The following is a 22766-nucleotide window of genomic DNA, read 5'->3' as shown; positions in this document are numbered from 1 at the left end:
TGTATAATTTTAGAGCAACTCTCACTTGACAAAACAATAAGGATATATATATATATATATATATATATATATATATATATATACAGCAAAGGGCTTGATGATAAATGAGAGTCTCAGCAATGACAACCTATGCAGGTTCTGCCACGCAGAAGTAGCGAGTGTGAGTCACCTGACATCCGATTGTAAAGTACTGCTTGGGGGACAGCTACTATGCAATGTGACATAATGATATATGCAAAAATCTCCTCTGGACAATCTGAAAAAGCTTAACTTCCCGTGTAACAGCAAGTCCTAGGAACATACACCACAAAAGAACCATTAGAAATAAGTCATACACCATCAACCATAATCATGCAATTTCTACAACTACTTGGAAAACAAAGCTGTTAAACATGATTTAGTGATATGGGACAAAAAAGGAGAAAGAAGCAACCATAGTAGAAGTTAATTTCCCCAATGATGCTTGGTTAAGCAGAGTTGGGAAACAGAAGATAACGAAATTCAAAGGTCTTATGTCTAGTATAAAAAAAGCTGGAATATTTAGGTCTCCATCATTCTATCAATTATAGCGGCAACCCAACCCATGGAAAAGAAGTTGAAAAACTAACTGGCGAATATACTCTGTGAATCAAGTGTAAGAAAGGTGCAAACAAATGGACGGTTAGAATCTGAAAAATACCTCCAAGCTAGAGTGTTTGAAATCACGGGTGAATCTGTGAATCAGCAAAAACAAAATAAGAAAATCAGGAAAAAGAAAATGGTGATTTTACAGAAAGGAACTAATGTTATTTTATGCTAGCAAACAGGTGCTTTGCAAAACTTCTTAAAGACATTCGAATAACAGCTTGCACGTTGTCGTCCCTTAATTCCGACTCTTTTACGTGGCTTTTTGTCGTAATACGTTCACATTGAAAACAAACAAGGTTGGGAATTCGGAAATAGCTGATGGCTAAATTCGAACTGCTGTTTGAAAGTTTGTTGAAATTTAGTCAAACCTGGTTCAAGATGATGGATGATGAAGATCGTGAAAAAAGAGGTAAATTAGTACAAAACGATTGTCGTCGAAAGCTATTGCCACTGACGTGTAGGTTGTTAAAGATAAGGGAAAATAGAAGCCGGAACTCATTGTGCAAGGCTCTTTATAGGCTGTGTCATGTAACTCTTAGAGCAAGCTGAGATTTAGTTATCTAATGGCAAATCTATGGGGCGCTTACTAGACCAAGAAAACAGCAAACCAACAAGTGTGACAAATAAATTCTAATAGAGCTGTTTTGTTTTCTATCATTTTTCTGTATTCTCGTGTATCATACACGATAGTGTGCATGAACCACGCAGACAATAAATATTCTAAACACCTGGTCAACTATAAATCAATATATAAAAGTTTAATACAAAGTCAAACTATAGATTGGTATTTTTGAAACAAAAATTTAATTTCAAATCCATTTTATAGAATTTCACATTTAATTCAATATTAAAGATAAGTCCAAGGGGCTAACGCTCACACTGCTCTAATTCCCCTTCCTGCAACCAATGACTAATTAAAAATGTCTGAAATAATGACCATTACAGTCAATTTGTAATATCTTACCACAACTGTACGTTTAATACGAAACACGGAACGTTCCATATCATTAGTCATTTTGTAATATTTTACCACAACGTATCATGAAATACTTTTATAAGCGCTAGCATGTATTTCCAACAAGCCTTGTAACTTGGTGGTAGAACATTCGATTTCATACAGTCCTTGTGATCGAAGTTTGGAATCACGTCATAGACAGCTATACTGATGAATCGCAATAACGGCGAAACATGTATCCGTAGATAACTATTTTCTCTCTCTCTCTCTCTCTCTCTCTCTCTCTCTCTCTCTCTCTCTCTATCAGCATTTCATTTGACAATGTGAACATCTAAAGGAAAAGATATACTTTTTCCTGATAAAATCTTCGTTATTAATAATTACAGATCAGAATATTGTCATGTGTAGTAAAGCCTGTAAATAGCTAAATAAATAAATAAATAATAATAATAATAATAATATCTCTATGTTAATAAAATAATGATGATTTTCCCTATAGAAAAAAAATTATAGAAATACAAACAGACGCCACATATAAATTCAATATAGTCACACTACCCGTCTATACTTGGTGTATGTTTTACAGTAATTATCATTTGTATTGCATTAATTTTCCTAATATACTGAATTATGTCCGGCCGATATAACTTTCCCGAAATAATCATACTTTCAAAAGGTGGGAGGTGATTTCACCCCGTATAAAATATCTCCTTTTACGCTCCCAAAGGAGACTAGGAACTTTGCGAAAGTAGCTTCATAATATCAGTTTGATCGTCAGTGTTTATCTGTTCATTTCGTACTTTTTATCTATGACGCCTACCATACGTAAATACTGACCACTACCTTACGCTGTCACTATTAAACTCCGCTTAATTTGATTGGCTGCCCCAGATTTGTACTTGATTAATGGAATATATTTTAAAACGTTTACTGACATCGCTCGACAATAAACAATATGGCGTCAGTCAATGCTCAGCCACAGAAACACATTCTCATACATAAAAAATATAATACATTTTACTTATATCATTTAATATTTACATGTATTTACGTACTGAACATAGATTTTACTGAAACGAACACGAAACTATAATGAAACATGACTACCAAACATATTTATTTGTTTACGTTTAAAAGAGCTACTCATTCCAGAATACATTCTAAAACATTAATAAACTCTCTACGCTACTTCCAGTTCTTTTTCTACTTTTACTTCTTCATCTTCATTTTTTTTTTGAACGCGTTCCTGTTTTATCAAAGATCCTACTGTTGATTTTGTACACCAAGCCCTTTTGCTTGTGTGGAGAAAACATGACTAGCTAATCTATTTATTTGTTGCTTTCTTCAACGACTGGGGACAGATCTGCTCATTCCAGAATACATTCTAAAAAATATTAACAAATGCTTTATGTTGCTTCAGCCTCTTCTTCTTCTTCTTCTTCTTCTTCTTCTTCTTCTTCTTCTTCTTCTTCTTCTTCTTCGCTGGACATATCGCACAAATACATGCTTTTCGTTTTCTTGCCTTTTAAATTACACACAAATATTGAAAGCTGCGTGTATCGATTACATTTCTTTTCAGAACCGGGTGATAAGCCTCACTCGAGATCTTCTACTTTTACTAATGATAGGTCCTGCTTTGTCATCTAAGTTCCAACCCCTGTCCCATCGCCTCAATGTTATCCCTGCGCCTGTTTTACAAGTATTTTAATGGAATGTGCTTTGATGAACTCATTGCACTTTTGCCTCCTATTGACGTACATACCTACAAACCCGTTTAGCAATAGAATCACTATTACATATTTCCTTTATTTCATACAATCATCACTATTTGAAAACATTGGTGGTCTCATTGAAGTCATAGTTGACAAAAAATGGTTGTCTTATTACATCTATTGCTGAAATAAAATTGTGGTTTCACTATAATTATAGTCGAAGTAAAATTATATTCTCATTACAAGCATAGTAGAAATAAAACAGTCTAATTACAGTCAAAGCTGAAATAATTACAATCATAGTCGAAATAAAATAGTGATCTCAATACAATTCGTGTCGAGTCTTGTAACTGTAATTGCGCATCTCTACTATTATATAAAGAACTTTGTGTGTGTGTGTGAGTGTTTGTGTGTGTGTGTGTGTGAGAGAGAGAGAGAGAAGAGAGAGAGAGAGAGAGTTCCTTATTGACTCGAAAACAGCTGGGCCAAATTTTATGAAATTTAACATTAAGGTACTTTATGTGCCTGGCAGTGTTTTTAGATAGGATTTGTAACGGAATGTTTTCGATAAGTGTCGATAATCTATAATCGAAAAATCTGATGAAAACAGGATCAGGCGATTTTGACACTGCACAGCCTTACATTACAAATGCATTTGTCAAATTTTATTACCACACAAGCCGAAAGGATCGACATATAAAATCAACAGTAGGTGCTTTGATATGACAGGGGCGCGTCAGAAACGAATGTTTCTGTTTAAAACACAACTGCACCATAATACTTGACTTTTCATTTTAAACCTAAATTCAAGCAATTATCACCGTACAAGCAGTAAGGTCAGCCATATAAAATCATCAGTAGGTTCTTTGATATGGCAGCGACGCATTCAAAATGAATGTTTCTATCTAACGCACAATGGAACCATGATACTTGACTTTTCAATTTAAACTTTAATTGAAGCCATTATGTATAAAAAATAAATTTAAAAAACCAACAGTAGGTTCTTTACATTACGATGTAGAAAACAATGTATTGTGGGCTAAATCAATGCGGGGAGGTATGTGAGGTTTCCTTGCGGTGCACCATGATCGATGTCCACCTAGAGCAGGCAATCAATCGATTTTATAGAAGACAGCCGTAAAACTTATGCTGTTCGACTTCATATCGTAAGATCTTTAAACCATGCTACATGTAAGACATGGGAAAATATTTCTTCCTCTAAAATTATGAAAAGTTTAAAGCTTTTAAATTTTCAAAGTTTTTGTTGCCTGATGAGATTAATAATGATCGAAATGTTTTGCACATCGTAGCAAGATATGACTATATTAACATAGAGAAAATAAAAATTAAAAATTTGATTGAGCACTATCGACGACCTTTGTTGGAATTCAATAATTCTAATCTTTTCAATATTTTCAACATGGACTATATATATATATATATATATATATATATATATATATATATATATATATATATATATATATATATATATATACGGATAAAATAAATACATTTGAAAGCCAAATTAAAGGCAATATTATGAAAAACAAAAAAACAAGTATTTACTTCTTTAAAATTAATATATTTCGGAGTTATACTCCTTCGTCAGAATTTTATATTTTTCTTTGTTACTCGCCATGATGTTAAGTTGAAATAAAAAAAAGTTAATGAAGTGTCCACGAGTTGTTATCTGCCGGTTAGCTTTGAAATGCCGAAAGACTGCGTTTGGCAACGCGATTTGAAAATCAGGGTAGTGCTTTCCGTGTTAAAAGCGTTGATTAAATTTGAATATTAAATGTAAATACGCATGAAATACGTTTGAAAGCTAAGTTCAATACAATATTATGACCCACCTCCAAAACAAGCAGTTACTTGTTTAAAATTAATATATTTCAGGGTTATACCACTTCCTCAGAATTTATATTAATTTTTTTACTCGCTATGAGGTTAAGTTGAAGAAAACTTTTAATGAATGGTCCGCGTGCTGTTATTTGCGAGTTGGTTTTGATAATGCCGAGAGAATGCGTTTGGCAACGCGATTTAAAAACCAGGGAAGTGTTTTCCGTGTTAGAAGCGTGGATTGAATTTTAATATTAAATTGAAATACGTATAAAATACGCTTGAAAGCCAAATTCCATGCAATATTTAAAAAAAAAAATCTCTAAAACAAGCTTTTCCTTGTTTCAAATTAATATATTTCAGAGTAACAATGTTATATTAATTTCTTTTTTCCTCACCATGATTTTAAGTTGAGGAAAATATTAATGAAGTGCCCGCATGCTGTTATCTGCTTTTGTTTTGGAAGAATGGTTACTATCTCGGTCAACAGCGACTAGATGTAACTTCTTCGTGGGGCAGAACCCTGTTGATCACGCTGGTTGGTCTTTAATTCGCGGCCGGGTGTTCATCGGTGTTTTTCGCGTCAGGGTTGATATGCCGTCACCTTCCGGTCTGTCGTATGACAGAAGGAAAGCAATTCCATGCACCAAAAATGTAACTCAGTCTTCTAGTCTACTTATTAATTTGCAGAAAAATGATATGCAAATATATGATTATGTATAATTGTTTTTACAGCACAATGCTCAATAATGTCCGACTCCACTGATTTCACTTCTCTCTTCGATATAGCGATGAGGTTGGCGCGGGAAGAGAGGGGGGTGGCGATTCTCTACAAGTTGCTCTGTCTCAAACCCGCAAGCTCAACTGTCTTGCTAACTGCCGTTTTTCTACCGTGGGCTCCATTAATATATTCAGGGAAGGGGAGAAACCGGGGTTGTTCCCTGGACCAATCATACCCAACAACATCACCCCAGGAGAGTCCCCCCCCCACTAGTGCACTCGTGGATCTGCAAACGTTCTCATGACCCACGTGATCCCTAGGTCGATGCACTGCATTTTAATTATAAACACCATCTCTCCAGAAACCTGAGTCATTACCTGTTTTGGAGTACAAACTTCAAAAATGACATTGTCGCTTTTTATAAAAAATGAAAATCACAATCCTAATCTTTTCTCTCGGCAGGGGTTTTCGCTGTCACCCGTGCACACCGATGACAATAAAAGAATTACATCTGCCCGGCTTTCTCTAGTACTTCAGAATCTCAGCCTCCCCTCAGTGGAGAGCTTAACCGCTCCCTGGGACGGTCAAGTCACAATTGAACCCATTTTTGATTATTTGAGTTCTTCGAATATGAATTCAACCAATCCAGTCATTGTTATTTTTACACCTGATATCTAGATATTTGTATTTTGATGTGATCAATTTTCGATTGATTGCGGCTTATCTTTGGACTAACATCTGCAGAATTTTTTAATCTGATTTTATTTGAGTTTATTTGATTTTGTTATAGTAGGTACTCAGAGCTTTTCACTGCGCACCTTCTGAAAGCTAGAATACTATTTTTCTTATGCTCCAATGTTATATATTAACATACTGTATCTACCCTGACAGAAGCGTAACCTTGACGGCTCTTGTGACTGTTCTTGTTCCTCCTATTTGGGAACTGTTCTGAAATATATAATACCATTTGTCTTGCATTCAATTTTTTGTCTCGATCTGTGTCCACCTTGAAGAAGGAGAAACCTATCAGTTCTTGGAATCTGTCGATCTTCCTGTTTAAGAACTTTTTACCTGGATCTTGCTCTTATCTCGGATTAACTTTCAGAATTTTACCAGCATTTATTAGGACTTTAATAAGACTTAATACTTCACACATCTTTACTTGTTTGGATTTTTGGACAATCGCCATCTTCTTTGTTCTGTGGAAGTTCTTGAAGTTGAATTACAAAAAATTGAACATTATTTGAACATTTGAAGGATTTTAATGTGGATTAATTAAAGTTTGAATTTTACTTTCTTCACTTTCGGATTTTTTGCAATTTTTTATATATAAGTATTTCCGTTTCCCTTGCTTGCTTTTTCTGTCTCCATTCATATTTAGGAATGGGAACAGAAAAAGCAAACAAGGGAAACGGAAACACTCGAATATAACCTTTTCCCTCTTTCTTCTCTTCTTTCCTTTTTTCTTTTTCTTTTTCCTTTTAGTGTTTGTTCCTCTTCAATAATCCCCATTAATCTTAGTGATTCCTATTTTCTTTTTACTATTAATTACCTATATACCACCTTTCTGACTTTTATTCACCTATTCTTTTCTTTTCTTACTAGTTACGTATGTGTAACTTTTTCATCCGAGTTATATTTTTATATTTTTATTCAAAAGTTTTATTCTTGCATTTTGTACCTCATTTAATATATCTAAATATATATTTACTTAATTTCCAAACTAAAAATTCTTAAGCCAGTTTTTTATCCATATTTCACATTTTGTATAATTCTTGCACGTCCCCACTTCTGATGAGAAGCATTTAGCTTCCAAATGCCATCTTCTTCTGTGAGATAGGTGATTTCTACTGAGACGCTGCCTTTTCTTTTTTTGATGGATTTTATGCCTTTGTTTGATTGTTTAGTTTCTTGTGTCGCTTGATAAGCTTTGTCCTCTCTAACTTGGTAAGAGAGATTCTGATCATTCGGTGGTCACCCTGTGTTTAACTTGTTTCTGACAGAAACATCAGTCACAGTGTGTGGCCTGTTGGTAAGGAAGAAATCAATTTCATTCTTTATGGTGCGATTAGGGGATATTCAAGTCCAGCGTCTGTTTTTTTTTCTTTCTTGAAGAATATACTCACGATCTTTAACTGGTGGTGTTCTGCAAAGTTAACAAGGGTGTCACCTTTGCTGTTCCTTGTTCTATAACCGTATGGACCAGTACTTGATTCAAATGTATTTCCTATTCAACGTTGGCATTGAAGTCCCCCATAAGTATGGTGTGACTGGTTTTGCTGGTAAAAAGAAGTTTATCGACATCTTCATAGACCATCTCCACCTGTTGGAAGGTAAACCTGGATGACGTTAATGAGGTATCCCTTGTTGATCCTGATAGTGAGCTGTGCCACTTTGTCTGAAACACCATTGAAGTTTGTGATGTTGCCTGCAATAGTCTTGTTGACCACAAAACCGAATCCGTTGTAGGAGGTGTTTCCACTCTTATAGTGTAAGTTGTGTCCGCTGTTGTTAAGGATGAGACATCCTTCACTCTTGCGTCTGGTTACACACATTCCTATAGCATCAACTTTGATTTTCTGCAGTTCATCCTCTAATTCAGTGACTCTAACGTCAGTAGATAGTGGCCTAATGTTGTACGTTTCAATGTTCAATTTCCAATGACAGCCTGTTCGAACCCAGAGTTTTTGAGCACCCTCTGTTCTGTTGCTGTACCGTTTGCTGCCGGAAACGGTGGCTCTAGAACCCCTGGAAACTAAGGGCCATTTTTTATTCTTGCACATCATAGTCCTAGGGTTTGACCATACCCGCCATCCTTGGCCTGCAGGTTGGCGCAGATATTTAACCCATACCTGGGGGAGTTAGCTAGATGGCCGTTGGCACTTGGCGCTCACCCACCCTTAAATAGGTTTTGTTTTTAGTCCTGCTGGGTGTCTAGCCATCCTACTCATCAAGCAAGCTGGATATGGTGTTACCTAATGATTATAACATTATGATCTGCGCATGCTAGTTAAAGTGACCGACTTTATTTCAACTATAAAATGCTTAACGATAAGAACCGAGTTCTTAAAGGGGCTGACATAATTATTTACTATATTAATTATTAAATACCAACAGACAATAGTGTTTCATCCTTTCGGGAATCATCAGTGCAGGGTTACACGATTACTGCCGCCCAGGAGATTCGAACTGGCCACGAAGTTATCATATATATATATATATATATATATATATATATATATATATATATATATATATATATATATATATATGTATAAAGTGATGGTTGTGTTGTTCCAACGAGAGAAAAAAAGTATATTTAAAAGAATGTAACCATCATTTCTCTGGAAAACACACTCAGAATCATTAGATGTAAAATGTTCTCAAGAATAACCCTTCACTTTAAAAACCTTTATATAAAAATATATCTGAAGAGAGCTGTACAAAGCTTGAAACGCGTTATAATAATATTTAAAACTAAAAATGATAAAAGGCTGAAAAATCCACAATTGTTGATGGCTACACTCTTTTGAATATATATATATATATATATATATATATATATATATATATATATATATATATATATATATATGTATACATATATCTTGGTAGAAAAAATTGAACGGAAGTATAACATGGAACATAAATAATATGAATATCAAAGAGCAAAGCTAGTGAAAATATACGCGATGAAAAAATAGTGTTTTAAAACGTTTGTCTTTAATTATATGCTATTTTGTGTGTGTGTTTTTTATACAAACTAATAGAGGATAAGATGAACGAAGATATCATTTTGTTCATGTGAATTTTTCCATTTGTTTTTATTTACCTCAGGGATTCTAAAAATGATTTTATTTTCATTTGTTTGCTTTCGAACAAAAGAAATACACAAGTAAAATGAAGAGAGCATTTTAAATGTTAATGGTTCTGTTCATTTTTGAGGGAGGGATAATCTGATGAGAAATGAAAATTCGCCGAGGAAAACTTTTCGAAAACATTTAGAATTTATTTTCAACAAAAATGTTTTTGGAAAATGATAAAAACAATGGCAGGAATGAGTAGGTTTTAAAAACAACATTTAAAAAAAAATACTTATATCTTGAACACAAATAAAAGCCACTGTTCAGATATTAACCCACTTTTGTGTGAATTTAAACGAATTTACACAGTATATAATATATTTGAAATACTTTTAGGTAAAAACAGGTCAGCGCTTATCACGGTTGAGAAAAAAACAAAGTCGATAGCCATCAGTCGCGTGCTCTCGTGTAATGAATGAATGCGTGAATGTGGGATTGACATGACATTCTTAAAGATAAACTAAAATGACCGAAAAATGGGTTGAAATGACTTAAATAAATAAAAAGTAAATGACTTAGAATGACTTTAATGAACTTAAGGATGAATTGAATGACCTTAAGAATGACTTGAATGCTTAAAAAATAACTGGAATCCTTCAAAAACAACTTGAATGATCTGGAGAATGACTGGAATAGCTTTGAGACTGACTGGTTGTAAAGTGGGTGATAATTTTACATTAAATTAATACAAAAAAGAGATCCCCGCTTTATATCACAATAAGTACAGTATGTAGTAAGAACAGATACTACACTTTGATTTTGGCCAAAAGGCCAAGAAAAGGGTATTTATTTGATCCCCCACCGAGCAAATAAGGCACAAGGCCGATTTTTAATGTGAGGAGTGAAGGGGAAATGGGGACCAACTCCCCGGGGAGTATGGGAGCTGGATAGTGACAATTGGTATGAAAGGTTGCCCCTACATTGACCAAGGTCTTATATGTAGGGTTTCCCCACATATTGTCTTTGCTTGCAGTATCTGCCGGAACAGATACTACACTTTGATCTTGGCCAAAACGCCAAGAAAAGGGTATTTATTTGCTCCCCACCGAGCAAATTAGGCACAAGACCGATTTTTAATGTGAGGAGTGAAGGAGAAATGGGGACCAACTCCCCGGGGAGTATGGGAGCTGGATAGTTACAATTGGTATGAAGGGTTGTTATTTATTTGCTCCCCCACCGACCAAATTAGGCACAAGGCCGGTTTTTAATGTGAGGAGTGAAGGGGAAATGGAGACCAACTCCCCGGGGAGTATGGGAGCTGGATAATGACAATTGGTATGAAGGGTTGCCCCTACATTGGGTCTTTGCTTGCAGTATCTGCCGGAACGGATACTACACTTTGATCTTGGCCAAAAGGACAAGAAAATCTTAAAAAGCTAAGAACAGCATCTATTAACAACAGACCTTTGATCTTAACCAAAAAGGCCAAGCACAAAAGTGTTACGGACAGACCGACCGACCGACGGAGTGACTTATAGAGTCGCTTGCACGCGACTAAAAACATTCCTGTATAAGAGTTAATGAGCTTTCTATGTTGTCGGAGACACAACTCCATGAAGATTGAAAACGATAGTTGAATCTAAGCAGAATTTGATTATTTAAGAGGACATCTCGACAAGTTTTTGTGTAACATTGGACTGGAAGACGACCATATTTTAGTCATCCCGGAAGCAGCTTTGTCATAATGTATTCCACTGACAGGTAGTTCTTAGAAAGAAAGTTTGCTTATCGAAAGTTCCGTTTAGATTTTTGACACAGAGAAGAATGAAGAAAATTATTTACAGTGGTTGTAGCTAGACGAGTTTTGTTGTGAATGTTTTACAAGGAGAACCATGGATCGGAGTTCAATTGAGCACCTGCCATAAAAATAACGAGTTGAGAAATACTAGCAATCCTCTTCTCTGAGATGTGTTCAATTCATATGCACTATCGGCAACATCTATACCTTCTACAGGTATGTACTTACCGAGAACAGAGAGAAAGTGAATGAAAGTGAGAGAGAGAAAGGAGTGATAGAAAATGAGTGGTGAATTGAAAAAAATTTTATTAAAATTAAAAAGGGAGTAAAATGGCTTCTAGATTTGTGACGTCAAAACAAAAAAAAAAGTTCCTTACCTAAGGGGAGATAATTTCAGAACAAAGAGAGCAGAATTACTTGAATCACTCAAACAGTTACAAGGGACATAATTAGAGGTGAGTTAAATGCGCTCACACGGCGCCTACAGCTCACAAAATCTATTTATGTGGCGTGCAGATATACTTGCTAGCGACACACGAGACCCGCTGAAGGAATAATGCGTTTATATATATATATATATATATATATATATATATATATATATATATATATATATATATATATATATATATATAAACATCAAAAGAAAAATGTCTTAGCTTTGGAGCGTTTTGTTTGATGTTCAGAGGTCGTTTTTTTTTTAAATACATGTTTTCTTGTTTTCTTCTTTTTAGCCTGTTTACACTTCTTAGAACATAAATATATTTTTTCATAATTTACTTACTTTTTGTCTTACCTGTTCACGCTTTTAGTTTGTTTATCACTTATTTTCGCTCTTTTCCTTGTTTTAGCATTTTATCGACAACATGATATCTAAGTAAGCGGTATGTGTGAAAAAAATTAAAATGACGCCAGTCAGTGTCTTTTACTTAACAACATGCATTGGCGTTCCCTCGTAAGCCTCCTTAGGGAATAACCTCTGTCCCACATGAAAAAAAAAAAAAACCCATAAAAGAAAACGAAAAAAAAAAAAAAACTAAACAAAAGAAAAGAAAACAAAACAAACAAATAAAAAAAAACTCATAAAAAGCGCAAATTGTTAAGGTAGATATGTAGATAATGTAGATAAATGTAGATAAATGTAGTTGAATGTTTAAACAGATGTCGGTAATAGGAGCGTTGTTAAGGTGAGCTGCTGACGTCTAATTTAGTGTCCATGGGCGACAACGGACACTTGCGAATTGAACATCCGATCTCGATAATCAGTCCCGCAGAAATAGGGAATATCAATCGCAAACAGTTCGAAGAAAAGAAGCGAATAAAATCGAAAGTTTTCCGGCAGTTGGAGACCTCTAAAGTAAGAGGTGAGATTTTGTTGATTGTCGAGTTGATCGGGGATATTTACGACGAGAAATCAAAAGCGCAGCAAGCTCGTCGGAACATATATCCGATTGAAGTTGTAAAAGAAGCCAGGTCTGCAACATAGCGGCGATAGGACAGCGGCTGTGAAACTTATTAGAGTAGAGAGTCTTTTTATATTCTGTCTAGGAGAAACTAGTGGTTGGTACACCAGCTGCATGTGGCAACAATAGTCCATGAATGGGCGAACGGTAGTTTCATAGAGATACAGGATACTGGCAGGTGAGAGAAAATTTCTAGTTCGTTAGAGGGAGCTCATCTTCTTTGCAGCAGAATTGAGAATATGACAATTTATTTAGATTCAATCTGCGTTGTTAATGTTAAAAAAGCTTCATGTAATGCAACCTCATGAGAAAATAGTTTTATTTTTAAATTGTTAACTACACTATTGGATGAGTTATCTTACTTGGAGACATATCGTAGTTATTTCCCTTGGACATTTGTAAATTTATACAGAAAAAGAAACTAATGGTTTTGTTGTTTTATTTCTCTATATATAACAGACTAGCAGGGTCCGACGTTGCCCGAGATTGAATGATGATCAACGAATGTTTCGTCCTTCCATATTTTTGTCATCGAAATCAGTAAAATCGATTGATTGCTTGCTCTAGTCGGTGACCCATCGGGATGCATCGGAAGGTAGCTTCACATGCCCTACACGCAATGACTTAGTCCACAATACATGGTAGTCTACATCGCACTGTAGAGAACCTACTGTTGATTTTATAAAATCATACTTTTATATAATGGCTTGAATTAAAGTTTAAAATGCAAAAGTTAATTATAATGCTTCCATTGTGCTCTAAACAGAAACATTCATTTAGAACGCGCCTCTGTCATATTAAAGAACATACTGTTGATTTTATATTTCGGGCCTTTCAGGTTGTGTGGTAATAAAACACCTCAGATGCACTTATGGTGTTAGGCCGTATAAAGTATTAACTTTCATCAAAATCGCATGCTCTTTCTTTCACCGGGTTATTTCGATTATCGATTACGGATATTATCGAAGAAATTCCGATACAACACCAAACACATAAAGTACGTTCATGTGAAATTTCATAAAAATCAACCAAGCCGTTTTCGAGTCCATAGGGAACGAACTTACACACAAACACAAACAAAGTTCCTTCTATATAATAAATAGATTAATAGAAAATGAAAAACAATAATGTTCATGTAAGGTAGGTAACTCATCTTAAATTTAAGATTTAAATAGGAGTTATTTCCTTGGTATAATTTGAGTTACATTTAGGAATATATAATGCAAGCGCACTGATTTCGTAATTATTTTAAATCATCTCCATTGTAACGATATTCCTATCTTGAATTTATATTTTAGAATAAAACTAAAAAGAATCGCAGTTGTTAGTGCAAAGAACAAGATGCATGGATAAAATTAAGAACTAGCTTGTTAAAAACACATATCAACTCGGCAGATGCGCTGTCATTTATATTAAACTTCGAAAATCCACACGACTTTATTTTATACATTAGATATTTAAATTGATAAAAAGAAAAAAAAGCATTATTTAGCCCCTGTTTTTATTGTCTCAGTTATGAAACAAACTCGTAAATATAAACACAACACAAAATGTAACATGAGATATTATTAATTGCAATTAATTTGCAATTAAATCGTTTATTTGATATGCTGTGCTGGTTTGAATATTTTAATTAAACTGCGTACGCAATTCAAATAAATTCCGTAAATGTTTTTAATATCATTCGCAATTTACTTTCGTCATTTCCTTTTACACTTTATTCGCGGAATTGTTTCGGTGAAAGATTGCAGTCGTCATTGCAAAACGTTAGTCTTTTCTATTAAAATTCTTCTGTGTCAGTTGAGACTTCATCGCTGCCAATGAATATTATAGTGGTCTTCTTAATTATATATATATATATATATATATATATATATATATATATATATATATATATATTTATATTTAGTAATGTGATTGATAATTTAAAAATCAAATTATAATTAAATTGTAAATAATATTGTACTGAAAACAAATTAATATTTATAATTTTACTCTATTTTATTTCTATCTTTAACCCATATTAATTTTCTTATCAAGTTAAATCCATACCTTTATTTTAATTTTTTCCAGATACATCTGCCTTACTTTTAATGCTAGGTTTATTTATGGTGTCTTTTACATATAATAAAAACCCTTCCCAATATTTGCTGATGAGGAAACTTTGTTTGTTAAAAACACTATATGTAAAAATGATTGTCCGTAACTTGATGTCTACTACAATAAAAACACTGTTTTCCGAAACGATCGTACAAATTATTGATTTTGTTGTTGTTCCTTCTTATGAAACGGATTTTTAATTTAATTATAATTTGATTTTTAAATTATCAATCACATTACTAAATATTAAATTAGCTCTAGGATATTTACCTATCGAGCTTATTATATATCTAAATTACAACGAACACTTTTTCTTTCCCTGTATTTTAATTAAACTAGTAATTTTGCTATTACATTAAAATACACTCTGGTCTTTAGACTATTGTTCTAATCTCCTTTATATATATATATATATATATATATATATATATATATATATATATATATATGCATATACATAATTAAGAAGACCACTATAATATTTATTGGCAGCGATAAATTCTTAACTGACACAGACTATAATACTCCCTATCTTAGGTTGAACATTTGGGAAGTGATATACAAATTACCATTAGCGTGTGACGCGATGTTCTTTGTGTAAATAAATTGAACTTAGGTACTTTGGGAAATGTCAAAACATTGTTAATTCACTGCGCGCATAGCGAATCCGTATAGCGCAACGGTTAGAAGCTCCGACTGTCGTTTGGGCGATCGGGTTTCGATCCTGGCTTGAAGTAGTTGTTTGTCTAGCCGCGCTGATGAGCTGCGGAGCAGTACTTTATGTGGATGACTATGTTTATATAAAATATTTTAAAATAATATTGACAGTTGTTCATATAACTCCAGGAACTAGTGTTTCATGCATCTCATTACGCAATCATCAATGTAGAACTGTTTTTGGTAGAAGAGTTGAACTTAGTTATAAAGTGATCTTGATGTCGGAGGCCAGAATTCTACCTCTAAACTATCAGAAATGTACACAAAAATTGAGGGCAATTGCCAGAAAATACCAAAACATTCTCTTTATATATATATATAATTATTATCACTATAATTATTTTTAATTTATTAAAAATGTTTATTTTTAATATATATGTTGGTTGTTTTTGTTTTACGGCATATCAACCCTTTTCGGGTCATTTAATGCCGAATGCAGTGATTTTGAATAATTTTTTTTAATAGAATATATTTGTTGTTTTCACGTCGGTTTCTATTTAACCCATAGTTGGGACCCTAGCAGGTACTACCACTCCGGGTCAGAGTGGACCTGGGAGCAATGGTAATTAAAGGGTGGCTCCACACTCCCCAAAGCCCACAAGCTGGAGCCTCACCACTGGATATAGTTTAAGGTCATATCCAGGACCCCCATTGAGGGACTTTTACCCTCTGCAGGGGGGCAGTTGGCGTATTCTAATGCCCCACCGACAGGGCCGTTTTAATATATATATATATATATATATATATATATATATATATATATATATATATATATATATATATACTAGCAAAGAGATCCGAAATTGCTTAGGAGTAATGACGATCAATGAATATCATACTCTCATATTTTTATTCTCATCGATATCGGTGAAATCGCCCATTTTTTTTTAATCAACTCAATTTGTAACCTTCTCTAGTTGGAGACCAATCGCGGTGCATCGAGAGGGAGCTTCGTCCATAATGCATTGTAGTCTACATTATACGGCAGAGAACCTACTGTTGATTTTATAAAATTACTTTTTATATATAATCATATCTAAGAATACTGCCAGGATCATGAAGTACTATCGTGTGAAATTTCATAAAAATCGGCCCAGCCGTAATATTGCAGCATTAAGGATTGATTATATAATGTTATATTTATAACATTATATTTAAAAAAAATCCTAATGCTGCAATATTTCAAGTTATAAATTTATTATATTTTTTACTAGAATATCTTGTCCTGTTCTTTTTCACTTTTAACAACTAGTCCTTTACTTTTCCATGTTTAAGCTTAACAATATCACTTTTCATGCGCGCATTTTTCTATTGTAATCCATATTTTTTCCAGGCTTCCAATAAATTCACTTGTTCTTTGTTTAATTTCAGTTTTATTTTTTTGGCCCATAAACACATATGTAATAATAATGTACGGCACTCGTCTGCTCTCAATAACCCCCCCAATTATCTCCCTTTCATGTTTCATTCTCTCTGTTTTACTTGTTACTTCTCTTTTCGAATTAGTAGTTACAGTAGTCGCTGAAGCGACGTGGTTACTATGGAAAACAGTCATAAAAAGCGTCGCTCACCTCCTTACACATATTTACGATTTTGAAAAACAGAAAATTCATCATAACTTTGTTTTACCGAACGAAAATTGAATTTATTTGTTCACAATATAGCTGAGAAGGTGATCTATAAACTGTAATAATTGTTTGAAATTTGGTTGGAAAATGAGTGAGCAGTGAAGCTTTAAGGCAGTTCTAAATGACTAAAACTGTCACTTAACCATATACTCAAACACTACTATGTTTGAATCACACACACACACATATACACACACATATACACACACACATATATATATTCAGATTATGGATATGCGGTAAATAAAGTAGATTTTAAAAATGGGATTTAAAGTAGAAGATTTATATTCAATCTGTTTGCAAAGTTCTTAAAAAAAAATGGTTAGATCATTCTACCGTTCTAGGTGCAATCACATACATATATGAGAGGTGCGTCTAAAGATGGGCTACTTCTGCCAGACTTGAGAAGTTCTGCCCAGGGCCCTCTATATAGCCTTGACAAAGTTCAAAATAAATTTGACAATCTAGTAAGGGATGATCTATTCTGTTCTCCACAGCCGCTTTCTCACACGTCATGATTAATAGCCTCGTTTATAGGAACGTAGCTGTAAGAAATTGCATAGTCATAGTGGATGGTGTATGACTTATTTTCAGCTGTTCTTTTTTATGTTCCCACGACTTGCTGCTGCATTCGATATTCAAAATTTTACAAATGGTTTAGTGAAGATATTTACTCACTGCATTGTGTTGCATTGTATAGTAGCCGTTCTCAAACAGAACCTTACAGCTGGATGTCAGATGGCTCACACTCTCTACTTCTTTGTCGTAAAACCTGCATTTTGAAACAGTTTCGGTGTGTATGCGTGTGTGTATGTATGTGCGTGAGAGAGAATGTGATACATTTGTTAAGAATATTAATGAACAGTGAGTTTAGATGATATGCGCAATAAAGCAATTCAAATCAAATCCATATCTATGTATAATTCTTTTCCATTTTTGCACGTCCTTGAAGCATGTGATCATGCAACTGTTTCTCACTTTCTAAAGCATTATTATTCTATCCTGCAAGACATTTCACGCTGGTTAATTGGGTCGTAGATAGCAAACAAAGCAATGTTGCATCGTATGGCCCCCACTCCATGTTCGCTAATGGTTAGGTCAGTTTGTTTTTATCCCTATCTAGTGGCATCAACTGTTGAACCCTCCATTCCTATTCTTAGGTGGTTGAGTGTTTTCCACTCAAGTCAGGGTGCTTCTAAATCGACAGGAAGAATCTCAGAAGAGGATATTCACATGTCAAGAGGATGGGGGCATTCTGTAGCCGTCTGGTCCACAAATCTAGTCTGGTCTCTTCCTGAGATGTTAAAGAGTCCACATGTGTAAAGGAGCTTCTTGACTTCAGTCGTTGGACCGTTGGTAACTGTCCACAAAGGAGATGGCGTTCATCATTGATAGTTATTGAGATCTCCACCCGACTAGCAAATTCTTATCTCACATCCGTGTGTGATCGTCTAAATGTCTTTCTATTACATGATATGTTCATAAGCCGTTGTGTGTGTGTGTGTGTGGTACATGTATTTTTCAACATACCTTCGCGCGTCGTCAATGTTGGTCCATCTGGAAACATCTGGTGTCTTGGAGGGGGAGACCTGGTACCTATTTTGGACGAAGATTTATTTCACTCCAAGATAAGGAATCGGTTTTATAGTTTATTTCATTTTCCAGATGTCTCGCAGAAGGATGAAAAGTGAATCTCTGGCCTGCGTGGTTTCTCTTGGTCATCCTTTCTACACACGTCAGCGTCCCCCCAGTGAAAGGGAGGAGACGTCTGTGAAGCCGTCCGTCGCGTTCTAAGCCCAAACCAAATCTCTACGATTCAGCTAATCTGACCACGTGACTCACACGCAATCCGATCAGCTGACCCTGACTTCCGGTCAACGTGTCTCAATATAACTTACACGTCTTCCTCTCTCTGTCGTCATTCTATAACATTCCTTCCCTCATTATTTATCAAAATGTATGGCAAAGACATACATTTTTTTACTACCTACTTTTACTAAGGGGATCCTAAGCTCACCCCACTGCCAAAGGAACTGTCAGCCATTATTCAATAAATTATAATTCAAATAAATAACATAAAATCCACAAATAATACCATGTGACACGAATCCTTGCGCCCTCGAAGGTCAAGAACTTTCTGTGACCCCATGGCTCCCATCTCGCATCTTAGGATCATGCAGAGATCACGATATCTCTCGTCACGCTATAACGCATTTACATAAGCACTTGACTCCTACCAGATAAAAGATTTTTCTTATAACATTACAAGAGCATTTTCCTATGTCTCCCGCGGAATTACGCATCCGGAGAAAAATCCCACGAAAAAACGACACACACACACAAAAAATTCTACAACCATTTCGAAAATTAGAATAAATATCGACTGAACCTTTGACTCTTCCAAAACTTAAGAACTAGTTAACCCCTTATTCAACCCAATAGTGTGTCTTTTTTCTTACACGGCTTAAATCTTATTTCTTTCCCAATTTTATTATTATTATTACTATCATTATTACTTAATTAACAACATGTAGTTACTTTTTTATATTTTTCATTATTTTAATAAACCCCCACAAGACAAAGATTCACCCCTCCATTCTGCGAAAAAATACATGTCCAAGAACAAGAAAAATCCTGCACAATTCTGATTTGAGAACACATCAATTGCATAAAAATAAAAAATTTAAAAAATTCTTATAGCATTCCCAAAGTCTCATCTCACAAGAATAAAATTTCAAAAAACAAACAAACAAAAAAGATTCGTTGCAACCCAAAATTGTCCACGCCAACAAATTCTGAGATCGGTTACATCACCTTTACCACCTCACAGAATCTTAAAAATTAAAAATTAAAAAATCACAATCGTTTACAAAAAATACATACACATTTACAATTAAAATACATAGTCGTTTAAAAGAACAAAAAAAAAAAACCGACTCACTTATAAACTTCAGACAATCATTCACAAAACAAACATTCAACACAAAATAACAAATCGATGGAAACTAAAATTGTCCACGTCACCCAACACTGGGGTTTTCTGAAAAAGAAAAAATCACCTTTTCTTTATTCGAGTGATTTTTATTATGGCCTCTTCTGCCATTAACTCTTCTGCCACTTACGCCACGTCAGGAGAATTCCATTTGTTCCCCGATGCCGGACAGAAATACATGTCGCTCTGCTATATTGGAAAAAAACTTTCTTTTTTTTCCAGGTCGGTAACCGCAACTGCCTTTTAAGGCATATAGCTCTGCGAAAAATATCGGGATCTCCACACATGGATTTTTTCCATGTTGATCCTACTCGAAATCACGGAATCCCATCACCCAAAGACAACACTTGTGTTTTTTTCTTAATCTAAAAAAACATACATTTTAACATTTCATAAAACAGTTTACATCGATTTACATACCAATGAATAACATTTTTTCACACTAGAAAAAAAAAATTTCCTAAGAAAAAAAACGTACAATTAGAGAAAAAACATTTTTCACATTAGCAAAACCTGTCCCTTGTTTCTTCACCAAAAAAGTACACATCGTTTTTCCTAAAAGCACACGGAGATTTTACAGTTTTCAAATTGCAACATTTGAAGTGTGCGTAATTGTCAACATTCTAACTCATAACAAATATGTTTGAATGAGGTGTTTCTCTTTAAATTGACAGGATTATTGCCACACTTTAACTAAATTCACATGTTCTATTTCTTCTTTTTTTCTTTCTGTTTTACAAATTGGCTGTATATTCAAAATCAACGATTTATTATCAGTATGTCGATCGATATATCTGTTTTTTTCCACTTTCTTCTATTTACTTTTTCTACACATAACGTTCTTTTTTCTTTCTTTCTATTTTTCACATTGGCTGTATTAATATTTTTTCTTTCTTTCTTTTCTCTGTGTTTTCAATTTTCATTTCAAAATCAACAATTCGTTATATGTATGTCGATCGAGCTACCTGTTTTTTTATTTCTTCTTAATTTAGCACATAAATCTATCTATACATAATTTTAATGTGTCTATTTTTCTTCTTTGTTTTCGTTGTGTCTATATTTTTTTTCACCATGGTTTATTAAATTGACTCAACGTTGTTTTTTTTCTTTAATTTGCTTTATATTTTCATCTTTTATGTCTAGTGTACAATATTTTTTCATTTCGTTGTGTCTATATAATATTTTTTTATGGTAACCTCCAGGCTCGATTTTTCCCCCACTCTTGTATGAGAGCCCTGGTTCACGAACGCCAAATTGAGTTTTTTTTTTGCGTAGTTATCTCTAATAAAGGGGACCGTGTGTTATCGTCTAAATGTCTTTCTATTACATGACATGTTCATATGCCGTTGTGTGTGTGTGTGTGTGTGGTACATGTATTTTTCAACATACCTTCGCGCTTCGTCAATGTTGGTCCATCTGCGTGGTTTTTCTTGGTCTCGTTTCTACACACGTTAGCGTCCCCCAGTGAAGGGGAGGAGACGTCTGTGAAGCCGTCCGTCGCGTTCTAAGCCAAACCAAATCTCTACGATTTAGCTAACCTAATCATGTGACTCACACGCAATCCGATCAGCTGACCCTGACTTCCGGTCAACGTATCTCAATAAAATTTACACATCCCCCTCCACCTCTCTCTCGTCATTCTATAACATATATATATATATATGTATATATGTGTGTGTGTGTGTATAAATATATATATATATAACAAGCAGCTGCGCCGCGTCGGCACAAAGTCGAGTTAAACACAAAATCGAGTACTCTCTCAACATCACGTACACTCTACATCGTCCTACCATCAACGCTTACCCTGTAAACCTGGAGTATGACAAATTCTCATATGCACAAAACAAAATTACTGAAAAGAAAATACCCTAACTAAGGGTAAGGATAATGAGTAACTGTTGGATAAAATGATGGTTAAAATCATTATTAACTTGCCAGGATTCGAACATGGAATCTTGTGATCTGTAGTCAGACGCCTTATCCGTTGTACCACAAGTCCTGTCCACGTGCTGAAAGATGTTACCGCGACTGTATACAGGCAGTGCTAAATTCTGTTGACATGGGATGGTAACTTTTTCGACAATTGCACGAAGCGGCCACAAAACCTTTATTTCGGGCTTTTTGTGTGACTCGGTTTTATTCGTTACGAACTATATATAGATAAGGACAATCTAGGAACTCACACCTTTCAGGGAAAAAAGAATTTTTCAGTTCAGTGCATCCGTTCAAAAGTGGTGTTGGTATATACACACACACAGAAATAAACATTTAGAATTGTATTAAAACTATAGATAACAGTAAGGGGTGACTTGATTCCAAATATTTCCCATGTATTATATCTCCCCTCTTTTTATGAATATTGCCAGAATAAAATAATCCTTATACAATAATAATCCTTATGAAAT

At 34.4% G+C, this 22766-nt stretch overlaps 1 protein-coding gene and 2 pseudogenes across 1 annotated transcript; all 3 read right to left on the bottom strand.

Annotated features, from left to right (window-relative positions):
* Positions 1-8163: 8163 nt before the first annotated feature.
* LOC145240146 (uncharacterized) lies at positions 8164-8643 on the bottom strand. Its single transcript, XM_080103752.1, has one exon. It carries the CDS (start codon positions 8641-8643, stop codon positions 8164-8166), a length of 480 nt encoding a protein of 159 aa, XP_079959878.1.
* A 1735-nt stretch (positions 8644-10378) lies between these two features.
* LOC145242899 (U2 spliceosomal RNA) lies at positions 10379-10504 on the bottom strand (annotated as a pseudogene).
* A 121-nt stretch (positions 10505-10625) lies between these two features.
* On the bottom strand, positions 10626-10749 carry LOC145243276 (U2 spliceosomal RNA; annotated as a pseudogene).
* Between the last annotated feature and the right edge of the window lie 12017 nt (positions 10750-22766).

The sequence above is a fragment of the Euprymna scolopes genome, chromosome 2 (genome assembly GCF_053919585.1).
Source record: "Euprymna scolopes isolate OS-2025 chromosome 2, ASM5391958v1, whole genome shotgun sequence".
In the NCBI taxonomy this organism is placed as follows: domain Eukaryota; kingdom Metazoa; phylum Mollusca; class Cephalopoda; order Sepiida; family Sepiolidae; genus Euprymna; species Euprymna scolopes.
This window is presented reverse-complemented; position numbering and strand designations above follow the sequence as displayed.

Bases quoted from the DNA above. Each gene is read 5' to 3' on its own strand.
- LOC145240146 (XM_080103752.1), bottom strand. From the start codon at position 8,643: ATGATGTGCAAGAATAAAAAATGGCCCTTAGTTTCCAGGGGTTCTAGA.